The 23,168-nt window shown below is 38.6% G+C and overlaps 1 protein-coding gene across 3 annotated transcripts; it reads right to left on the minus strand.

Annotated features, from left to right (window-relative positions):
- Positions 1 to 269: 269 nt before the first annotated feature.
- On the minus strand, positions 270 to 20,504 carry LOC135470559 (uncharacterized). 3 transcript variants are annotated; one of them, XM_064749577.1, is made up of 6 exons: positions 20,464 to 20,504; positions 19,253 to 19,602; positions 9,974 to 10,039; positions 6,315 to 6,401; positions 5,803 to 5,907; positions 270 to 5,444 (listed from the first exon to the last, which is right to left on the minus strand). In XM_064749577.1, exons 2-6 carry the CDS (start codon positions 19,514 to 19,516, stop codon positions 4,299 to 4,301), a joined length of 1,668 nt encoding a protein of 555 aa, XP_064605647.1. In that variant the 5' UTR covers positions 19,517 to 19,602; positions 20,464 to 20,504; the 3' UTR covers positions 270 to 4,298. The 3 variants fall into 3 exon arrangements, with proteins under 3 accessions (XP_064605647.1, XP_064605646.1, XP_064605645.1); XM_064749576.1 differs by lacking the exon at positions 20,464 to 20,504 and adding an exon at positions 19,942 to 19,979; XM_064749575.1 differs by lacking the exon at positions 20,464 to 20,504 and adding an exon at positions 19,744 to 19,873.
- Between the last annotated feature and the right edge of the window lie 2,664 nt (positions 20,505 to 23,168).

Below are 23,168 nucleotides of genomic sequence, written 5' to 3' on the forward strand. Positions count from 1 at the left end.
GCTTATAAGTTGAACCATTACCAAATATATGTATGCAGGATTCAGTATTTTCTGGCGACGCATCCCATACCGTATCGATCGAATATAACGCATTGCAGCATTGTTTGAAGACAGTTATTAACCTGATGCACTTTCCTCGAAGCCGCACGTGCTATTTCGCAGACTTAATGCACAATAGTAAACTACAGCAAACGTAAACACAACCAATAATGTAATTAGAAAGCGATATCCATTAATTGTGAACAGTTTATTTATTGACAACTCGTCCATAAACCTCCATACATGTAATAGATAATCTTTTCTCGTCGTATTCAGCCGGCCTAGCACCAAATAACAATCTGCGACTGAATCTGTTCTGCTCCCTCTTTATCACAGTAAGAAAATAGAGATATGTCGATGTCTTGACCATCAAACAAGCCTTAAGTAGTTGTAATAAATCAATATATAAAACAAAACTTCTGTATTAAAACATACACGATACATGAGAATATTGTGTCGTATGCCTTTACATATATTAAATGCAAAATCCAGATTGCTCTATATGTACATTAAGACCATGGTTTATCGAGTCATGGTAAAGGTCAAATCTGTGTTAAGATTAGGGATTGTGCTTTAATAAGTGTAGAAACGCTAAGGATTTTTACAAGCTGATTCATTATACAGATCCAGACGTTTTTAAACAATGTCGGTATAGGATAGAGTGCATTTTGTATGCTGCTACCAAAGAAAACATTGACATCTTTAGGCCTAAAATACTTGATAAATGTGAAGCAACTGACTGATGTCTTTTGCTGATGGAAATGTACAGAAGCATTTTCACACAGGCTAGAATTTCACACCATTACACCGTATACAGGAAGTAATCTTTCCGTAAAGTTTCCCTAGCGCTATAAACACCAAACACTTTCTTGAAAAGTTTGTACATATAGGCCTAAATGTTGATGCCTAAATTCCCAGTGATAAAGATTTATGCTGTTAACGAAATATACGGGACTCTGCATGCAGTGATCTGTAAATATGTAGATATTATAACGTTTTTGATTCATGGAGTTTGTTGCTTTATGATATTACAGGCTATCGTCTGTCATTCATAACACGTCAAAGACAATTCTGGACAAAGCACATAAATAATTCAACGCTCGACACAACTGTTGGATAAAATATGCCATGCAGAATGACTATGCTAGTTTATGCAGTCTATACTACACCTATTAGCTGTATCATTCAGGGAAGATATAAAATGTTTAATTAAACGTGTACTGGGGAAAATGATGAAAAATTTTTTTAAAAGTATTTGTTGTTTATCACAATTTGTGTACATTTATCGATCAAACTGAGAATAGAAATACATCTAAATTATATTATAAACATATAAATACACATCTCAGAACAAATTAAACACATAAAGTAAATCTCTGTAAGGACGGAAAGTTTTATATCACAAATTGGGACGGAGGGGAAGATAAGTAAATAATTCTGATAAGGAGGGAAATGGTTCTTCACACTGAAACAAACCAGTTGTCCACGAATTAATACAGGTGTTCGTGTTACAATGACAATTCCTGCTACCCGAAGTAATACATGTATATAGGGCTAGGCCCCACTAATGAAAAGCTGTTGGAAGGTGCCCAGTATCTCAATACCCGTGTCAGGATAATAGGACACTTGGCAAAGCATTGGTAAAATTAGTTATCCCTGCTGCATATCGATATCCCTGCCAAAAACATCTTCTCTTCAAGCACATCTATATAAGATAAGAATACCGAGATGGTTCAAAACGCCAATGAACAGGTCTAGTGATATACACATGTTAAATTATGTTTACAGAAAAGGCTGTCGTCATGTAGGCGTATTTAACATCTCATCAGAAGAGGGTGAAAATAATGATCTTCAACAAAGTGCGAAGTGTCAACGCATCCCGCCGTGCGACAGTGCTCAAAACCATGAACAACCTGTGTTATATTTGATGTATCAATATAAAGTCTTCAAGAAAAGTGGGCCGTTTTCTGTATAGCGTCGCTCATGAGTTCTGAACCTTGTACAAAACCTGTGCCAATGAGTGTATCACAAGTGGTAACTCAGAAACCCCAACATGATATAAATGAAGCATCACACTGTCTGACGGCTCTTAATCTAGAACAAATTATGTTCCATCTGAAGTAAACGACACGCCATAATCCCGTGGAAAGTCAAAATCTCCAAAACAATGCGTTTGCCCAATATAGTATTGCAGTGGGAGGAAATTCATAATCTTCAACGTTATATGCGTTTGCCCAATAACGTATCGAGTTGCGTGGGAATTCCTAACCATATTCATATTCAACCATACCTGAGCCACTCACTGCCGTGCGTCATAAACAAATGTTATATAGTGGTGGTTATAAAGGAATACTACTGACAAAAATTACAAGCGATCATACCTCATGCAATGACCACGAGAGTTAAGTTCGGCTTTGTCAAAGTAGTTCGTAATGTACTTGCATGTACAGCAACTTATATCCATCTTCACAAGGCCAAGCTAAGTCACATGCTCCATCTAGCTGTGGGAAGTCCGTTCACTTGCACGCACGCAGTTCTGATCAGTACATGAACAGATGTGGTGCACGCACATCGATCTCTTGAATATGTTACCATGCTATGCTCGAATGTCTACGACTTGTGGAAACACAAGTACAGATATTCAGAATCACGGAAGAAAGAAAATCCTGGTAGCCAACTGTTGACCTAAGTGTCAACCCTGGTGATGGAGTGAGCAGTGGCATCTGAGCGAATGGACTGACAAGTAATACACAATCGATTATACATATATAGCGAAAAATTTTCATTGTACGTTGACACACGAACAACACTTCAAACAGTGAACCAGTGCAAGTGCTATGCACACTGTCTAAAATATTGTCACCCGAAAATTGAATACTGCAAATAATGCAAACAGTAGCATGGAACTGAGCAAACCTCAATGATCAAAGTTTTTGGACTTAAATAACATATCATACGGGTATGACTCAAAGTAGTGAAACAAACTGTTCCATACTTTGAAAAGAAACAGTTCCAAATTCACCGCTCTGGATGGTTTACATTCAGAGCTGTAACATAAAACTATTTATATACATTGTTTGCATTTTCTAGTAACGTTTGCTGCCTCGTGATGTATCATCGACAGCAGCAAGGTATCAAATATTTCATACAGTCAACGGTGTGTAATACAGCGTAATACTCCCAGATGTAGAATGGTATTCGGTGTAAATGTACAGGAAAAAGTATTACTGGTAATATGTAATGTATCGACAGTCAAACTCAGCTCTGCTAGATGAAATCCGTGCGCTGCAGTCGTGCATGCATGTAGCGCATACTGATATTCTATAACGCACTACAATAATTACACTCCCATGTCTATATTATGTATGCATATATTATGTATGCATTTTCCATGGGTGGCATCTGCTATGACGCACAGAACATTCTCAAAAGCATATACTAGCTACTAGCATCTTGCACAAGATATGCATTCTGATATTCTAAGTTGTGGCGTCATGAAAGCACAGCTGTACTCATCAAAAACACACCAGAAGGGGAAGACAATCTCCATTATAATTAATCTACTAACAGCAAATAGGAAATAACCGCCAATACAGCATTCTGTGATAAAGACAATGCTTCAAGCCATCGGGCGCTTTAAGTGCCTACAAGGATCATTGGACTGATAACAAAGAAAAAGTACTGGCCTTCAAACTAACACGGACTAGATCGTATCGTATTTATAAATGACAGATAAAGTTGGCTTGGTTGATCATTTTTCCAATGAAACATCATGTCCAAATGCAATTAAAATATATATAGGCCTATCAATGTACATGTTTTTATGTGAAATCTATGAAAGGCATTTTTTTTCCGTCAGTTTGCAAGCCATACACATGGTTGTTGATGCCAAAGGGTATCCAGTACAGTGTAGGTCTAGATGATTTGTGTCCAGGGCTCTATAAATTTCAACAGACCTCAAGCACGTTTTCTTACAATGATATAGAAAACTGCCTTAAGACACAGTTGACTGGTTAACAAGATCATAACCTTCCACGATGATCTTATAAAAGCCTATAGTTCGTTGTTCCATGTAAACATTCGTAAATGATGACATTTTGTATTTGTAAATTCGAGAAGAAGACCAGCTATATGTTCCCAATACTAGCAGGTTGTACATACAAAATAGCCTATTGGATAATATCCACAGCAATACGTTGCTTTTGTCACACGTGCATAGATAAACTGAGGTCACCGAAAGCTGTGCACTATACCAAAGGTCATGATCGGTAGCCCGATTTTTTCCTCTTCACCAATTCCGTATTGATGACAAAATGTTCATCGTACTTCCTGCTTTGGTGTGAATCTACTGCTGAAACACCTGCTGACACACCTTGTCCATACCTCAGCTGCGTTCTCACCGGCGATCTGGAAGACGACTCGAGAAGAGTTTCACCCGGTACATCAATCCGCGTTGCTTGTATAGGGGTCCGCAACGAAGGGAAGGACAGTTTGTTAGGCAACGTGACGATTTTAGTTTGAGTCAGTATTTTGGATACCTTGTTGCCAGACTGTGACGGGGGAGACATAATACGCGGCTTGTGCGGTTGAGCATTGCAGGTTGGTGGAATAGGGAGACGTCGGTGTCGTCGGCTGTTGGCTGGTCTGTCGTCTTGCCACGGGGACTGGGTTCGAACCAAAGCAGGCGGGTTCTCGTCGCTGGACAGTTCAAGTAGGTCAGGTGTACCTTTCTTACTCTTGGGAGTCCAGAGTCTCCGTTCCCTCGAGTAGCTTCCAGCTGCATTCACCTCTTTTCTCACAGAAGGCCCATCTCGAAGTTTGGATTCGGAGATTTTTGTCGTCTCTCTTTTAATACCAAGAGCTGATTTAGTCGATTTAATCATGAGTGCTTTGTTCACATTAGTCATGCTGTCCGTAGGTGTCCCCCTTCGAGAGCTTAATGGAGAAATAGAACAGTATCCTTCATCATGGGGAATCGCCTTCCCTTGACGGAACTCGTCCTTGGTCTGCTCAAAACTCGTGTCAGGACTGTCAGCGATGTCTTCCCTGCGACTAATGTCACTGTGATGACCAGAATCAGTGTCATTGTCTCTGAGGCTGTCGTTGTCTGACGATTCCCTTCGAAGGTTAACTTTCGTGTTCTTTTCAGCTTCCCGCCGTGACGTCACGGCTGAACCACCGTCTTTTGGCTCGGGCGAACCACCTTGGCAGTCATTTTCACTCGCCGTTACTTTTACGGGTCGCCTCAAACGCATCTGCCGCTCACGTGGTTTCACAAAAGGGAAAAGCTCGCCGTTTTTTACATCAATCAGCTCGACGATATTAGAAAGTCCTTTGTCGTAGGCCATTTGTCTGCATGACACGTGGTAAACGGAAGCTTTGTGGTCTGTATCTTCTTCGAGTTCCTGTAAGAAATTGCGAGAAGAGGTATTAAACTAAGGCAGAAAATTCACCCCTTTTACAACCAGTCACCATTACTTTGATAATGTGCGCGCAATCATTCAGTCTGTCAGCCTTATGGAATGGGGTAAAACGGCATTCTGCTATTGACCGCTATCCATGAACTCTATACTCCTTGGCATCGATAAAGGAACACCCATTATGGATAACCTTGTGGGTCTCAATTTTGATAAACTAAATTACATTTATAAAGAACTGTGTACACAGTAAAATGCAGACGAATTTACTTATATCGGTTGATAGAAAGATGTCCAGAGCTTTAATTTCAAGTGTATCGTCATCGATTTTGAATGAAATATTTACTATGACTTTCTTCTGGTGGTTAAAGTTCACCCCGTTGTCGATTAGAAAATCCGCCATCTCGCACTGTCCAGACCTTATAGCAGCCATCAGAAGGTTTTCTCCAAACTATACCACAAAGACAAAAAGGGTTTCTTTAAACAGTATAATAAATTATGTTATTTACAATGCTAATTCATGCATCATCAAAGTCGAACTACATGCGTATATTCTAAGGAACTCTTATCCTTGCGATATTTCTTCCTAGTAGTGTAGCCTTCTTTTTTCAGTATCAGCAGGCATTTCTTTCATATTAGGAACTGTAAATGTATACATACAACCTGTTGGAGAGTCCACGAAATATCGGCTGTGTTTCAGTATTGTTTGACGGTGCATGCCCTGGACATTAATCACATACAGAGTACGGCGGTACTTTCACAAGAACACAAGCTGTTATTGACTGCCTCGATACACTGACAAAAGCTCAAAACCCATGCACACAACCAGAGGGTTGAGGATATTTTTCTCCTACTCACCCACTCTACGTTTATGTCCGCGTTTGGTTGATCCAGTAAATCCTCCAGCAAATCAATATCACCTACACCAACCGCATTGAACATAGCCTACAACACACAGAGAGGTAACACATGGTGGACAAACTGCAAACAGTATATTCTTTTACCTTTGATTCTCGTTTTATTAAAGTTTAGATCTACAAAGTACAATTGTTCTTCCTGACTACACACCAAAAGACAGCGTTATATTGGTCATTTTAGCTTATATGGTGAACCAGCTTCCAAGGCAGAGTGTCAACACGTATTCGTAATGTGAACAAATCCGAACTTCTAATTAACTAATGGCCTGTATACACTACTTTTTATAGTTAATAGACATAAGCTTGTACCCGACGCCCTGGCACTGAAAGTTTATAAGACATCCCTCTTATAATCTGTAAAGGGTCATTTAATTGTAGTTGTACACATTTAAACATTTCCCCATTTACTAATGCCTTTTGGTTCACTTCACAATGTTAGGAACTTTACATAACGATCATTTTACTGTTTCATACAAATGTAAATGTATGCAAGTCACTTCTACTGGTCAGACAAGTTGGAGATAGTTGGAGTATCAGTCTGTTGTTTTCAGTGGGTCGCTTCAACACGATGTACGTGGAGAATTATGTACAGACAACGGATTGATACTCAAGCTTACTATAGGTGGAGATTTTACCCGTATATGGCAGCAGTTAATGCTGATATATACATTAATTCAATGATCTACATACGTTGATAGCCGTGATTGGATTATCGCATTTTGTCTGAACTATGCCCACCTTGTATTCCACATCATCACGCATAGGCAAGATGTATCATACAAGTGGAACCCACGTCCAATATGTTGACAAAGCATAACTTCGGTTCAGTAGAATAAATAGAATGTGGAAAGCCATGACTTATCCACTATGCCGTAACGTACATGTAGTAATGAAACGCAGGGTCTTAAAATCAAGCTTCTCTTCTCTTAACGCCTTATTTTTGTGCTCTGAACACACGACCTGGGCGTTCAGCCAGGCCTAATTCTGGTGTTATAAATGTAAGGTGTTTTTCTTCTCATAGTTTGTGTGGGTGTAGACTATATATTGACCCTCCCAGAGACAGACCCAAACTAACCCTAAAACAGTTTTCAATCCAGATATAATCAACGCACGGTAGAATTGTATACAGATATTGACTCTCAAGTTCTCTCCTTCCACTTTTAAACACTTTAACGGAGAAGAAAGTCAAACTAGTATTAGCTCAAGTGATAGCTTTTATCTGGCGGACGATCTATGTTTACCACCGAGTACAGGTTCGTGTGGGGATTTCGACCCCAAATCCCTTCACCATTCAAAGCTTCATTACCACTGCTTAGAACACATTGCCATTTTGGTTTTCAGGTGTCTCCGTACAGTGTTTTTATTTTTCATTCATCCAATACACTTCATGGAATCACAGTGTACAGATATACAGCCGTTATAAAGAGGAATTAAAGCATGAAGTTGCAAGATTAGAAGAGTACTCGTACACCGAAACGAATCACATATCTTCAAAACGTTTGTACCATACACGTAATACGGTGTCTGCTTGGTGACGTTTTTCAGTTGATTAAAAATGACATTAAAATTTAAATGTACAAGAATACTCTGAACGGTCAAAGTTCACGAGAGTAATTTCTTACAAAATAAAGTAAAAATATAAGTATAGAATGCACAATGTATAATACGATATAATTTATAATAAATATTAAAGTCTTAAAGGAACTATTCTCTGAAGATATATACTGGCATTATCAGGCTTCATTAGTCACGAGACAAGACTGAACGGGGATCAGAGACAACTCTCACTATGGACGATCTTTTCCTGCAGAGTCTCATTACTGTACCTTCTTTAATGTTTGGCAAGTGTCGCCCGGTATGACAGGACACAACAACTGTGCTCTACTTCTGTCTGGCAAGTGTCACCCGATATGATAGGACACAACAACTGTGCTGTGTTTCAGTTTAGCAGGTGTTACCCTATATGAGAGGATACAGCAACTATGCTGTATTTCTGTCTGGCAAGTGTCGCTAAGTATGGCAGGACACAAGAACTGTCCTGCGTTTCTGTCTGGCAAGTGACACCCAATATGACAGGACATAACAACTGTGTTGTGTTTCTGTCCGGCAAGTGTCACCCAGTATGGCAGGACACAACAACTGTGCTGTATTTCCGTTTGGCAAGTTTCACCCGATATGGCAGGACACAACAGCTGTGGTGTATTTTTGTCAGGCAAGTGTCACCCAGTATGGCAGGACACTAACTGCCGCTGACAGGATTGCTCAAAAGATCATAAAGAACAGTTAGAAGTACATTAATGTAATTCTGGCTCAGGGGAATACGTAAGATCTGAAAAACGATAAATGCATGTCTGTAACACCTTCCAGTTGAAGAGGGACGTGAGAATAATTAATTAGCATGTGGATATCAATGTGGACAAAAGCAACACACGGTTGGTTTACGGCAGGGAATACATTGCATGGAGACATTATTTGTCGGTATTGATAAACTGCACTTTTCCTCTATGGGGATGTATAGTGACAGTTAATTTGCCTCAATACTTCCTATGAATATTTATCCAAGGACGCCTTCATTATATTTCAAAGGACTTCAGATAAGGTTTTTACAATCGTTATTACCAACAATTGTTCAGTAAGCCTTCCTCCACATTTATAGATGAAAGGCAGGCTTCATAACATATCTGACGCCATCGATCTTTTCCGGAACTGTATGCCTTAGAGGGAGGAAAATGTTTTTCTGTACATTTAAGGGTTAAAACTGAAGAGCCACGATCCTAATACGATTATCTTAGGACACCTAAGTTACTTACCCAATGAACTCGTTTGTTTGGGTGTTTTTCGAGACATGACTGGTAGAGAGACGACAAAGATTATTACAGGAAATGGTTTTAGGTCTCGACTAGGTGGTATAATTCTAGAATTAGCGTTCTCATTTACCCATAAAAGGTGAAAGAAGTATCACTGTGAGCATTCTTTTGCGTGGCCACAGTGTGAATACATACAAATGTTAGCCGTAGAAAAGAAGAAAAAATAATACACGCATGCCCATAACAGATGAAATGTAAATAACTATAGCTATATCTGTGGAACTGCCAGTCAATACCCGTAGTAGTGACACAAATGAGAAAATTAAAAGGCAAAAGGGGGAAAGCTATTCTACATTTCAAAAGGTTACGGCTTTGGGGAGAAACTTAACGAACATGTTGGGTCCCATAAGGACACCGGCAGATTTTCATTTTAGTGAACAAATTCACCATTACTTTTATTTCTAAATTTCTGTTAACACTGAAATAAGCTTTGTTTGCCATAGAATACGCTTTTTAAAAATCTACGTGTTTTTGTTTTTTGTGGTGGTTCGGTTGATTTCTTATATATATAGGTAATTTGTGCAGATAGCGAAATGACAGCGAAATGTACACTTCAGGACAAACCGTGCAATACTTTATAAGAAATCCCTCATAACCGGCAATGAAAGCCATCCGTATGATTTCAAACGAAGCAGAGATTGCCAGTGTTCAAACATGGCCACATAAATGTTAATGAATTAATAATAATTTTCCATTAAGTTGTATAAAACTCTTCCGGTTGTAAACGACTTACCCGTTTCTCTTCAGTTGTCATTTCGGTTTCATCTTCATCTTCGTCATCGTCATGATCATGTAGATCCTACATAAGAAAAATATAAATACAAGAGGGGAGAATAACGAGCATTAATGCACACCATTATAAGCATTTGCACTTCTTTGTAAAGTTAAAACACATTCTTTAGATTCTCATTCTCTAGATATACCCAAACGCCGTCGGCTTTAACATCAACTTACAATAACAGGGAATCCAATAAAGCGTAAGAGCGAAAGTTGTTCTTTTACAAAGATGCCGGTAGCCTGAAGACAAAAGCACGGAGCAGGTCTTACCAAAAGTTGTGGTAGTAATTGACCTGGAGTGATAATTCACTTATAGCCGATGGAATAGGCACTCTAAGATTAATCATATTATTGGATCAAATACATTTGATGCATTATTTTTATCCACTGTTGTGTGTTGTAGACAGCCAACCTCAGCACTTCCATTAACAGACATATTTTCATTTCTCGACAACCTTAACACTCTTTGTATCCTACAAACCATGTGAACAGCTGTTTCTTCCAACTAGCATATGGGGAAACCACCCAGACTGAGATCCCATCTTTTATAATCGTACTATGACACGTAATATCCGGTCGAATACAGATACTGTGCCTTGTGCATTCATTGAAGTCTACGGTCATGACCTCGGTCTACCTGTCACAAGTAACAAACATGAAAACTGGCAAGCTGCATTAGTTGCATAAAGAATCTTGTGTGGCATAAGAGCACGAACAAGATTTGCTGCCATAAGCTTCTAGAGCTGGATCAGTTCAAACTATAAAAGTTAATAACAGGCTTATGTCGCTGTATACTTTTAAGAATTGGAAGCTGTAAATTAGATTAAATCTCGACATTGAAGATCACGTTTTCCCACTGCATGCATGCGCCGGTAGTTTATGCGTAACTGGTTTTCATTTCATTTATCATCGTTGCTGACAGCTTAGTTTCAGAAAAACAGCGAATTTAATTTCATGTGTTACGTCAATATCTTTAATCAAGTGCCATTCTAGACTTGATCTGATCGGAAACCAGCGACCTCCCAGTCAAATCCAGTTTTGAAAAATTCGTGGAATGATGAGAGGTGAAAGTCCTATCTCAATTGCCACCTAAACACACCATAAATCAATTCGCTCGCACAGTATGGTTAAGACCTCAGACAATGTTGTGTCACAAGTGATATTCATAACGGTTTTTAAAGCCGCCACTCATACGGTCGAGTAATGCTAGGGTAATGATTTTCCGCTAATCCCTTAATTACGGAAGACATAGTCCCATTTGTGTAATTACCGTGGAGATCAACTTTAAATTAGGAATTTTAGGTTATGAACCTTGGAGTGTATGTCATATTTAAGTCTGGAATTCCACGTTGTTTTCCTTGGTGTTCCCCTCAATTCTCAATACCAGGGTTTCCACTTGGGAAATTCCTGCGAGATCGCCCTAATTCACTCTTAAAGAATATATGAAAAGGTGCTATGAAACGAAGAGTATGGTTTTAAGGAAACTGAAGTAAGATAGGTCAATAAAAATAGAAAAAAAGGTTCATTGTTGAAGTATATTTTATATTTTTGAAATGACGTCATCGATGAGCACATTGTGAACGTGAGACCACCTCAGCACCCTCAATTTGGACTCCCCCCCCCCCCCAAACAAAGTTGTTTTGATAGATATGGTTGGCGTCACCATAGAAGGCTGCTTAATTGACCACTGGAGCTGTAGTTAAAGTGTGGTTTAAAGCCATATTGAAGCCCCAAGAACAAAGTTAAGAATTTTTTTGTACTTCTATGCGTTCGGCCATACCATGCACTCATATATTATGAAATAAAAAGCAAGCGTTTCAAGTATCGTTTAAGGTTAACTTTACCTAAATTCCTCTACAAACCTAAGTGATGATTTAAAAGCCCCCGAAACATATATGTACCATCTTCCCTGTTTTGTTCGGGCAATATAGTACTTTGCAAGTACTTTAGAAGGCCGTATTTCCCCAGTCACGTGAGACCATTTGCCAATTATCACACTGTCATCACTGCTCTGGCTTTATTCTATGTTATAGTTTTTATATTGTTTCCAGACCAGTGACGTCTAATAAATCGCAATTAACATCACAGTGCTTGTTTTGCAATAAGGTATTAACGTCGTACATTTATACATGTGCGTGTTCAGAGCCACCAGTCTGAAAGACATTTGCATAAGACACTTGTAGTTCTACTTGTGGGTAATAGCTACTCGGGCAATATAAATAGCTGAGTAACTTTCACCTACTCAAGAGATTAGCGTTAAGGCTAACTGACGAGGTAAACATGACACTGTGCTGGATTTCACCAAAGCCTCTGACAGTGGTTATATGTGTCCCAGTCACATCATGAGACAAGACCTTTAGCACAAGAGGAATGTTTGACAAGCGGCCAAATTTGCGAGCGACGGACGATGAATAGGTGAGGAATCCCAGTGTATGGGCTCCTCCGGTTATGACTGACAGCTGAATAGAATCCTCTATAATCCCTTCTAGGGGACGTTTTTCGGGATCTGTTGTGTGGAGTGTTTTAGTCATTAAATTGGTTAAATGGGTGTTTCATTCTATGCCAAAGTTGTCTAGTTCCTTCGCTATTCAAGCCATCTAAATTGGCATAGTTTGCCAAAGGGGTTCAATGTTGAAGACGTCAAGCTCGGGAAATTTGAAATTTATTGTTCTAGCTCTAAGCGTTTTGGTCAGTTTACATCAAACATTATTGCACTTCCAAGCTGAAAGCTGGAAATCTATTGTTCTTGCCAAAACGATTTAAAAAATGCAATAACTTTTTATTGGTTTCTCGAAAAACCGTTCGCCATGACTGAATCAGACTGATGGTGAGTGATCATTAACAAAAGCACTTTGTAACAGTGAACAAATGATATACCGGAATGACCTACTTTTCTCACCATATTGTTAGGTGAGTGCTTTAACAATCTTCTTCTCTAGAAGTACTGCACGGATCAAGCTAAAATTGCACACACTGCTGGAACATTTACATTTCGAGATAAATTGAAAAGGACGTTGAATTCCAGTGAAAACTGTAGAGGCTCGCCATTAGTCATGTGACATCACTTAATGAACTATTTTTAATGTTAAAGATACAAGTATACAGTTCGTTGTAGCTTGGAATGATGAACTAGAATCCATTGCTGTTGAGAAGCTCAAAATTTGTCATCAGGTAGATCAACTACTTGCTCTTTACGTTAATAATTGGGCGTAAAGTGCGTTTGAAAAAGTGTTATACATTATTCAGTGTCAACCAACATAAGCTTTATAACCTTGCCAAATGGTGATACCTATAACTGTATGCTATGTATGTGTACCAAAAACATTTGACATATGCAAGAATTTTGTAGAGCCTCACAATTTTTTTAAAAGGCCGGTTTACTATATTTCATTTTTAGTTTACCAGGTCCCTAGCAAAGGCTTAACTATTTCTCTTGTACATGAGTGAGTCAACATGTGCCGTGTGACGTTCCTTGACCTAATATATAGCGACTAGCGATTTAAATTTACGATGTGCGCAAGAGTGCCCGGGCCAGAAATTATAAACTGCTAATGTCAGTCAGTCAAGCTGGAGTTCGAATCCAGTTAACGCTTTTTAAACAGTTTCTCTTCTTCTGTATATTTCCTTGTGTCTTATCTGGAATAAATGACGAATGAACGACTAAGTTTTCAAGTTATCTCTAGCATATCAGGAAGCGCGTAACAAATACTCCAGTTAGTACAGGCAAGCGGCACTTGACAGTGCAGGTTACAACACATGAAAACAAAAACAGAGAAAATCGCTAATAACTGCAAAAAACATGAAAAAGAGACACAGAAATTCTGAACTTGGATTGTTGAGAATTTTCTGAAAATTTACTCCGAAAGATATCCGAAAGAATTATAATGCGTAGTACAGCGACTCGGTATCCAGGCCGTTTACATTCTGTAGTCCACATAATATTTCAAACATTGTAATGTTCCGAAACAAATTTGTTCTAATACACTGTCGGCGCTAAAAACTGTATTTGCAGACTGCTTGAAAGCCGTAAATCTGCTTGCAGTTCTAGCTAACAAATTAACTGCTTATAAGCATAGAGCAAACAGATGCCTGAATATAATATCATCTACAATTAATCGGAGCATTTCTTTAAGTCAACAGCAATTGCCATTATATGTATGACTGTGTCTGATTTATTTTTCGCAATTTTAATCATTATTATTCATAGCTATATATAGCCTTATACTGTACACTACATGAATCAACACTCAGACTTTTTAGAAGTTTACAAACTCTTATGTCAGTCGGTTGTGTGTCGAAACATTTGGGTGATATATACCAACTGCAGACACCTGAGTGTACATAATATGGGTCATATTTCAGGGCAGCGTGTACAAATTGACGAACTGAATTATTTACACACTGAATACGTCAAAGTGAGCCCATATGCATCCTGGGCCACAAAAGATCATCCATAAAAGCCCATCTGTGCTTCCCCCAAGTTCCTGGACTTGAAATCACAAGACAGTCATTTTGTAGATAATTTCACTACATGCATAACGCATTCTGGCATCAAGTTGGTGGACATAATCGTTTGCTCAAGGAGTAGTATTCTGAACATCATCACTATCGGTGAGTTAATTCTTGTGTTTAGTTTATTTGACTTTTGATGTTTGGTGATGTGCACAGCAGCTGAGAATTAGATTTCCATGGTCTTGTATAGGTACAAAACTTAGCATAAACTTACATATGGTAGCAAAGGTACCAAAGGGCTCCTGTCATTGTGCTTTACACGTATGAAAATCTCGAGCTCACTACATGTTTTACTTTTTAAGATACCATCCCTAACATTAACTACACCTGTGATATATACAAATGAGCTAAAAACTAAATACAACTCATAAATGGTTATGAATATAAATTATTTACCGCGACCAATGTCTTCCTCAGGGTAAAACACTTGGCTTTTACTTTTTTGTCCGGTTGGTATACGAATTTCATTTTTGTCAAGTTACATTATAACAGAAATTCGTCAGCGAATGACAAGGTTTAATCTAGCGAAGATGCGGCTGTAGTGCAACACTATCTTTGTCAAAAACTTACAAAGGTACAAGGTAACAAGGGAGTAAGTGTAGTTATAATGTGGCATTACCAATAATCTGTCACTCGAAATGGACTTAATCAGAACTACAGTCATATTATTTTTGTATTTTTTTGTAATTTTCTGGCAAAACAAAACTATTATCCAAGTTATAACTATAATGCACGTCTGTAAGTAACACTGTTATGTTACTTTTTAAACTGTATGTTTGCTCTCGTGAGTTAACAATAAAAGCAATCACGCAAAATGTCTTCAGAATTTCGTTTATTCGGTATGCAATACCATCCCATTGTTCCTTTTGGCTTTAGGAAGTGAAAGGCTTGAGGAGTTTATGACAACACTTTCAGAACAATTTTTCACAAAGTGAAGCTGTATACCTTCTCGTAGTTTGCCGGATCGAGCATTGGAATGGTCTCGTCTATGGTCAAAGGGAAAGTTAATAGGTTCTGACCGCAATAAACAAAACTCGTTTTAAGAGTGACGCAGTGTTGCTCGACTGAGAGCAAAGAAATACTTGTGAGTAATGTCTTGGAGGTCGACGTAAATGACGCAAACAGTTTCCCGCCGAGCTTAAATTGTTGTGAAGTGATCCTTCACGATCCTCACGCGCATACGTTAGGTTCTCCAAGCTTTATACATGAGGTAGAAGTGCACATGTGGTAGAGGCACGTACTGTTTACAGGGTAAGGTTTGTCGGTGACCCAATACGTAGAATACGGATTAATCAAAAGCAATGTAGGCCTATATTTCTTCCGTGAGTTTCACAGAGTTCTTTAATTACAACCACTTGAAACATCACAGTTATATTTTCAAATTATGCGCGGAAGATTTTACACATAAATCCAGAACAAACACACCTGAATTTACCTGTCTGTTAATGCGAAAGCACGTCTCAGTCTCAATACACCTTCTAGTGCACGATCTGATGAGCGCTAAGGCATGTCTCAGTCTGCTGTGTAAACAAGCTACGGTTAATGTTATTGGCATTTTAACGGATCAAAGGCGGGGAAGCCAGAGGAAAGCAAATATATACATATACACCTTTTAAATTATTTACAACAGGTCCTAACCCTGGACAGAAATAAAAACCAAAAACAAAATAAATCTAATTAAAACAATGTACCATGAGAAGAATGAGTACTTGATAGCACAGACGCTAATAACGCAATGTGTATAACAGATGACGACTAAGCTGATACAAGGATCAAATTTATAGATAATCGATTTGACTGTTTTATTAATGTTAGAAGATTATAGTCTTTTGTCATAATTTAAGAAAAAAATCAACAACACATTGTAGCTAAGTTCACTGTTATGTAATCGGCTAAAATCGAGAGCGAATCGAATCAAAAATTGAAGTTCTACTTCGATAACAAGAGTGCATCGATTAAAAAGATGCAATCTTTCACTGAGACAGAAACCTATTGCCTATGGAAAACATAATCCAGTAGTCTTCATAACCCTTGTTTTTCATCTCAAAGTTGACAAATTAGCAACCGATACAAAGTTAACTGTAGATCGAGGTAGCAGCCCAAACGCAAAGCCCGAATGTTTAACATTCAATATTTGTAGTTTGCCGCATAAAGATTAATTAAGCTACGTGTCTGAACATCGATATGAGCAATGTCAATCATTCCTTTCGATAAAATAAAGATATTTACACCATAGCTGTTGCTACTGTGAGAACGCCGGCAAAAAAAACTTGAACAATTTCACACTTTGATTCGAGCATACGGAATTCCAGGTGTCAAACCAATCCTATATCGGACATGTTCATATGATAGCTTCAGTGGATTGGCATCGTGTATTTGAAACATATTGCCGAAATACGAACAACTAATCCTTGCTCCCTTCCAGACCATTCCTGCATTATCTCAGTTGTGGAGCACAGACTACAGAGTTATAACGCACGCAAATATGAGCTTATAAAGTAACAATTTACGCAGCCTATAACTTTTCCAGAATTAATCTTTATTTCACTTTTATCTGCGTTGCATAACAACAATATCAATAGGTACACGGACGAACAAATATAATTTTATGAAAGATTAACAAGCCTTATCAGTGTGAATAGGTTTAGCCTTTCTATACACGTTTACGTTTGAACGTTGTGCATTAATGATTGTGTATTATCCTTCTGAATTTAGTTTCAGTCCTTAGAGTTGTATGTTAAACACTTCTAGACTATATTTACATTCAGTATTTTTACACTTACTGGGGCTCAACTGGATTTTTGTCAGTGTATTCGCATTGTGATCTGAAGATGATTATGCTCGGTTAAAATTGTTTTAAAAATAGTGTCTTTATTTGTGTTACAGATAAACCCGATACACTTATCCTTAGGTCCTCTGCCTTTAATAGATAGGTAATAATTTCGGCGCAGTTCACACTAAACCCGCGATGCCCAAATTATGTCACCATTAATTGGGGTTATCTTAGTAAGCATATATGCTTGTACAAGGAAAGGGGCGAAGTAATTTGCTACATCTAAGAATGATATACAAGAGTCTAAAGGGCGAAAGTCAAAATGTGCCGTATAAACTTTCTGAAAAAAGGTTGAGTGATTGACAGGATGCGGGGTATTTAAGTTCACGGACCCATGAGATTTGGTTCGTTCAGTCAGGGCTTGTGGTGCAAAGCTCCTTTCAAAGGTGAATAGGGCACTGACTGCATATAATCCGATATGTATAAGCTATACAGGTTTTTACCCAGGCCTGTCCTGTATTCAAAAGAGCTTTTCAGAAATTAACGGCTATAGTGTACAGATGAATGTTTTATAATTGCACAGCATGGCCCAGAACCTTTTGCAAACACAAAGTCGATATAAGTCTAAACATCTCCAGGGGCATACTCTCATACATTATAGTAAAGGCATAACCGTATACGAAGGTGAAATAACAGTCTAAGGGGTTATACCAGCAAAGCCATAATTCAATATCTTAATAGTAAATCGTGTAAAAATGTCGTTCTGGGAAAACGCATCCATGAGTATAGCGTCTTCCCGACGTCAGTGTATAGGTTCTTGTAGCTAAGAGGTTATATTTTCTGATGTGGAGAATAGCTATAAGGAAAACCTTCTCGATTTTCTACATTGTTGTATTACAACTGCAGTTTCGAACTTTCGTCAGATATCCCTGATGAGAACGCTGGAAACTGCAGTTGTAATACAACAGTGTTCCTTAGGTCCCTGTTATATATATATCGGCTGAAGTATGGTATATTATATTTGGTTGTTTCATACGCTACAATGCAAGAACAAACTACCGTAAAGTAATTGCTGACACAAAAGTAAAAGTTGGAACAACAATGTTACCCTCAAGATTATTTATTTATTTCCTGTCCTGGCGTACGTGAGAAGGTCTCTCAGCAACCTGCGGATGGTCGTGGGTTCCCCCCGGGCTCTGCCCGGTTTCCTCTCACCAGAAAAACCATATCTGTATGTAGCATATTCCAAGGAAACTGACAGGATAGTTCGAGTATTATTTGGATACTTCATACCTGGGACGTGAGACATGAGATGTGATATTGCATGCTGTTATTATTTGTAAAACAGCTAAATTTAACACAAATCAGTCGTGTGGTTTGGCTTTACAATTCTAATAAACTCATAATAACGTTTTTAGGGCTTTATTTTTAAGATTTCTGAAAGCCTAGAATGTGATTATATGATATAACATGCTCATAGAACACTACAAAAGGACTCGAGGTTAAAACAGTGTATATAAACTAATTGCAACAATAAAATGCATGTTCAACTAATATTTTAGGGTAATTTTGGGCTAATATTAATAAAAATTATGATTAGGATATGCGCATTTTGGCCATATATATGAGACGTGTGTCAACAAACGATGGGACCACTGCATGCTTTTACGAAACATACACGTCTATAACAATTCCATTCCATCATAAGATTAATATTGGAGTCCAAATACTAAACATATGGAGAGGTATTTAGTAAACGAGAACTTAATAGCATTTTAACGGCACGATGCGAATATGAATTCCCAGTGGTGAGAATAAAACTAGTATCATGTTCTTAATATATCACGAAATCAATTTGACAGGTTTCTCTTGAAATGTTTGCTCACATTTTATAAATTTAATTAACAGGTGAATCAACTGATCACCTGGTATACTGGCATCTGTACTCACAAGTGGAATGTCCTCTTGCCGGTTCTGCGCTGTGGAACTCATGGCCGCCGTGTTAGATTTCTTTAAATGTAGCACTTCCAGAGAGTGTCCGCGGTCCAAAGAAACATCATAGTCATTTAACCATTTCCCCGTGGATGGCACTTTCCCCGGCTTAGACGACTTCCAGGTCGGCCAAGTTGCAGCTAAAGGCCCCTTGAAATTATCATTTTTCCCAGAAACACGTGTCTTGTTGATCACACTTCCTTTTGCCGCCGCCATGTCCATTTCTCGTTACTAATTCCCGATATCATCAAAGCGTCTCAGATGTGTTAGTCACCTTATAACCATCTGGAAAGATAACTCCAACGCATCTACAAAACAGAACAGAAATGCAAAGTAAGTATTAAAGTTATGCAATGAAAGGTGGGCTCACAATTTGCACAGTTCGTTTACAATATTTAAAATGGTGGAAATGAACTAAGTGCGTCTCTCAAGGAAATTAGAGCATGTACCTGTGTAGGCGTAAGTCACAACCAACAAACGCGATGAGAACCTGTATTTAACCGAAAACGTAAGCACTTCACCGGTACAACTGAGAATAACAGGACGATGCTTCCATTTAAAAAAGTCCCAAGTGTATAGGTAAATATGGTTAATAAAACAGTGAAGCAATAAGACAGGCTAAGGTCGAACTGCCTGAATTCACCGACCGTATGCGGCAGGTATACGGCGTAAGTTTACAAGCCACTTCTTTCCCCGCAGTTCCTCTCATTTATAATGCGCCTGGAACGTTGCCAAATCGGAGCAGTGACGACTTTGAACCTCGGTTTTATTAACGAGTAAAAGAGGACTGTTTGGTTTTATTTTCTGTGGTGTGCTAGGGGATATAAAGAAATGGTTAACAGGTATTTTATCGACCATGGACTCCACTCTTGCAATGCTGAAGTAGAAACGTTACACTCCCTTCCAAGGTCACTCCACGGTACTTCAACCAGGCGACAACACACGATCATGCCGTGTGTCGGTTTTAATGCTTACAAACAATCAACCTCTCCAACCTGTTGAGAATCTCTTATATACCAAATGTATTTAACTGGGGCTTCAAAGGCGCAAAAAAATACTCTGTTGCATTTTTTATTATAATGGTTCATATAATTATGAACGTGTCGTAGTTTATCCACGCAAAAGATACAGTGTTCACCCAAATGGAAGTGACCCTTCATCGGACATACCTGGATTTCCTGTATAGCACATCTGGGGGGTGGGGGTGGAACAGACCCTATACATAAACGTTTTGTATATCCGTAACGCACGTGAGAATAACCTATATCACCATAGGTCTGTATGGGCTGTTCACAACGTATGAAGGCGAACTTTCCCTCACAGATTCAAACATTAGCGAATGTGATTTATATACCTTTAATACTGAGCGTTGTGCTTATAACGTTGATAGGTTATGCATACAGTGGTTGTATATAGGTTGTTTAAACAGGCGTAGTTCCGGACACGCCAGTTTGAATTGCCCAACGCATGTCTAGAGGCGTGAAACGACCAGTGGGATTACAACTTAGCCTGTACAATAGCAAGGGTAAAACATTTAATTGACTTAGCGGTTCAACCTGTATGCAGTGCACTACGGCGGCCCATTAGCATATTTGATTAGCGATATTGACAAGATACGAGATAACATCGGAGCACTCAGGCGAGAGACTCCCGCAGAGGTTAGCCTTATGGTCACCACTATTCAGTTAACACATCGGTCTTAACTTGTAAAACTATCGTCGTAATTTAAGCAACTGACCAAAACCATATACCTGAACAGTGTAATTATCATGAGGCCTACTGCGATTCACTATTTGGATAGTTGCTTTAGGATTTATAGTTAAAAAGTTAGTGTATGTGCTTTACACAAGAAATTAGTGTTATTAATATATTAGTGTTGTATATATACCTTAAGACATATACGTGATGAAACGTATGAAGGGTCTAAGAGAAACCATTCACAACTGACTGATGTATACCACTTTAAGCCAGCATTGGGAGTCATTAAGATGTCAATCACTGCTATGATTTGGTGAATTGGTCCAGAAATGTCGATCGGTGGCGTTGTGAATGAATGGTAAAATATCAATGCAGAATTGTATTCTAGAAGTCATGGGCCATTGCACAGACCTTGGGTCTTTTCGAAATTCTATAAAATAATGATTCTGGCCCATCAAAGCATGAAGAGAAATGTCTGGGGATTTGTGAATAGATCCTTGTAATATGGCATGCATAAGATCAACCTTAAGGATTTGGGTGGGGGTGTCATTTACACTTCACGGGATTCCAAATTTTCCGGCCGCCCAAAACAAAACCATGAACATGCGTATATCAACACGGATCCGACATGTCCTGTCACGTGACTAGTACATGCTAGTGAGAACTCGTGAAGGTACTGTACTACTGCATGACTCGATTCTCAAGGTTAGAATACGCGCCTTTGCACGATGCATACCAGTATAAATGTTTGATGAATGTGGGTCACATTCTTATTATCTGTTCTCTTGTCCTATCTTACAGGGACACTTGCATGGGTCAAGGTCGAGTTTCATAGCAAATTTGCCAGGAATCTGCCCACGGTGAACAGTTAATCCATTCTCTATTGTTTGTCTGATCCGCGAGTGTAGACATACGTCACTCAGACGCAATGGGACTGGGTAAACAACGAGACCTCATTATTCGTTCTTAGCTCTTCCGATTTTCAGGTCACCATAATCAATTTTAATATCGAGGTCGGAAATGTTATCTTGGTGACAAGTGTAACAGCTGATCGAAGCAGGCACTACAAGGGAAGCTAATAAACAGCTTCAAAACAAATCCCACCCCTCGTGTTATCCAATAACCTTTTGTTGTCCTTAGTAACAGATTAGTGAAGGTTTATCGGGACTCTGAAATGAGTGATACACCTACGGTTTGCCAAACTGCTTTCCGAGAACAAATTACAATATTTCTGAGTTATAAAACTTAACATCAACCTGTGAAAAGGTCAGTATAGTGAATCTTCTCATGAGAAATGTATACATTGGAGGAACAAGAAAAGTGAGCTAAAATGCACTTACACCAAATGATGAATTTTGTTGAGCTATTAAGCAAATCAGACAACACTTGAGGATAGTCACATTACATCTGCACTATATATCCTCAGTGGATCATATATATCTACACAATATTTAGGCATTTACCACTTAACTGAAGCCTATCATCTAATATAATGTAAATAATGTAAGTAATGTATCTAAGTTCAGCGGTGCATTCAGCATTTAGTTACGAAAATGGCATTATCAAATGTTCCCTTATGATAAGAGTAAGAAATATTTCTTACGTTAAATTACTGCTTATAATATAGGCATCACATCCGGGTCATTTCTCTTTTACAAGATTGTCATAATCCCTCATTCATACACACAGATAATATATAAGTTATGAGGAAGCAGTTCAGTGATACTCGTGTGCCAGCAGGAACAGTTACAGTATTTTGGGGCATAAACAAGCCTACCATGCTACATGCTAAGTTTGATCGATGCGCTGTTTCCAACAAGAACTTGAGGCTGTGTAGCCTTCAACAATGCTGATACACGAAAACCTACTAAAAGTTAAGAAAATGAGATGTAACATGCATATATAGGGTCGGAACTGTGAGATTATTCCCTCCGGCGGCAATGTGGACGTTCTGATCATTTCTGGCACACTAACTCATATCAGGTCGTAAACTTTGTAGTCAGCAGTGTATCTGGAACAAGGTGAAAAATTACACATCAAGTCGTCAGCAGTGTCAGTAGAACGACCAATCCGTCTGTCATATGTAATGTCATATTTAGATTTGTTTAACTTAGTGGTGTTTGCGCTACGCTTCGAAACGATTCCATTATACAGCAGAAGACGAGATAATTGTTTG

This window comes from Liolophura sinensis, chromosome 7 (genome assembly GCF_032854445.1).
Source record: "Liolophura sinensis isolate JHLJ2023 chromosome 7, CUHK_Ljap_v2, whole genome shotgun sequence".
In the NCBI taxonomy this organism is placed as follows: Eukaryota; Metazoa; Mollusca; class Polyplacophora; order Chitonida; family Chitonidae; genus Liolophura; species Liolophura sinensis.

Bases quoted from the DNA above. Each gene is read 5' to 3' on its own strand.
- LOC135470559 (XM_064749577.1), bottom strand. From the start codon at position 19,516: ATGGACATGGCGGCGGCAAAAGGAAGTGTGATCAACAAGACACGTGTT. The intron at 10,040-19,252 runs GTGAGTACAGAT...TTTCTTATGTAG, and splicing joins GGCAAGAGGACATTCCACTT to GATCTACATGATCATGACGA. The intron at 6,402-9,973 runs GTAAGTCGTTTA...TGTGTGTTGTAG, and splicing joins TGACAACTGAAGAGAAACGG to GCTATGTTCAATGCGGTTGG.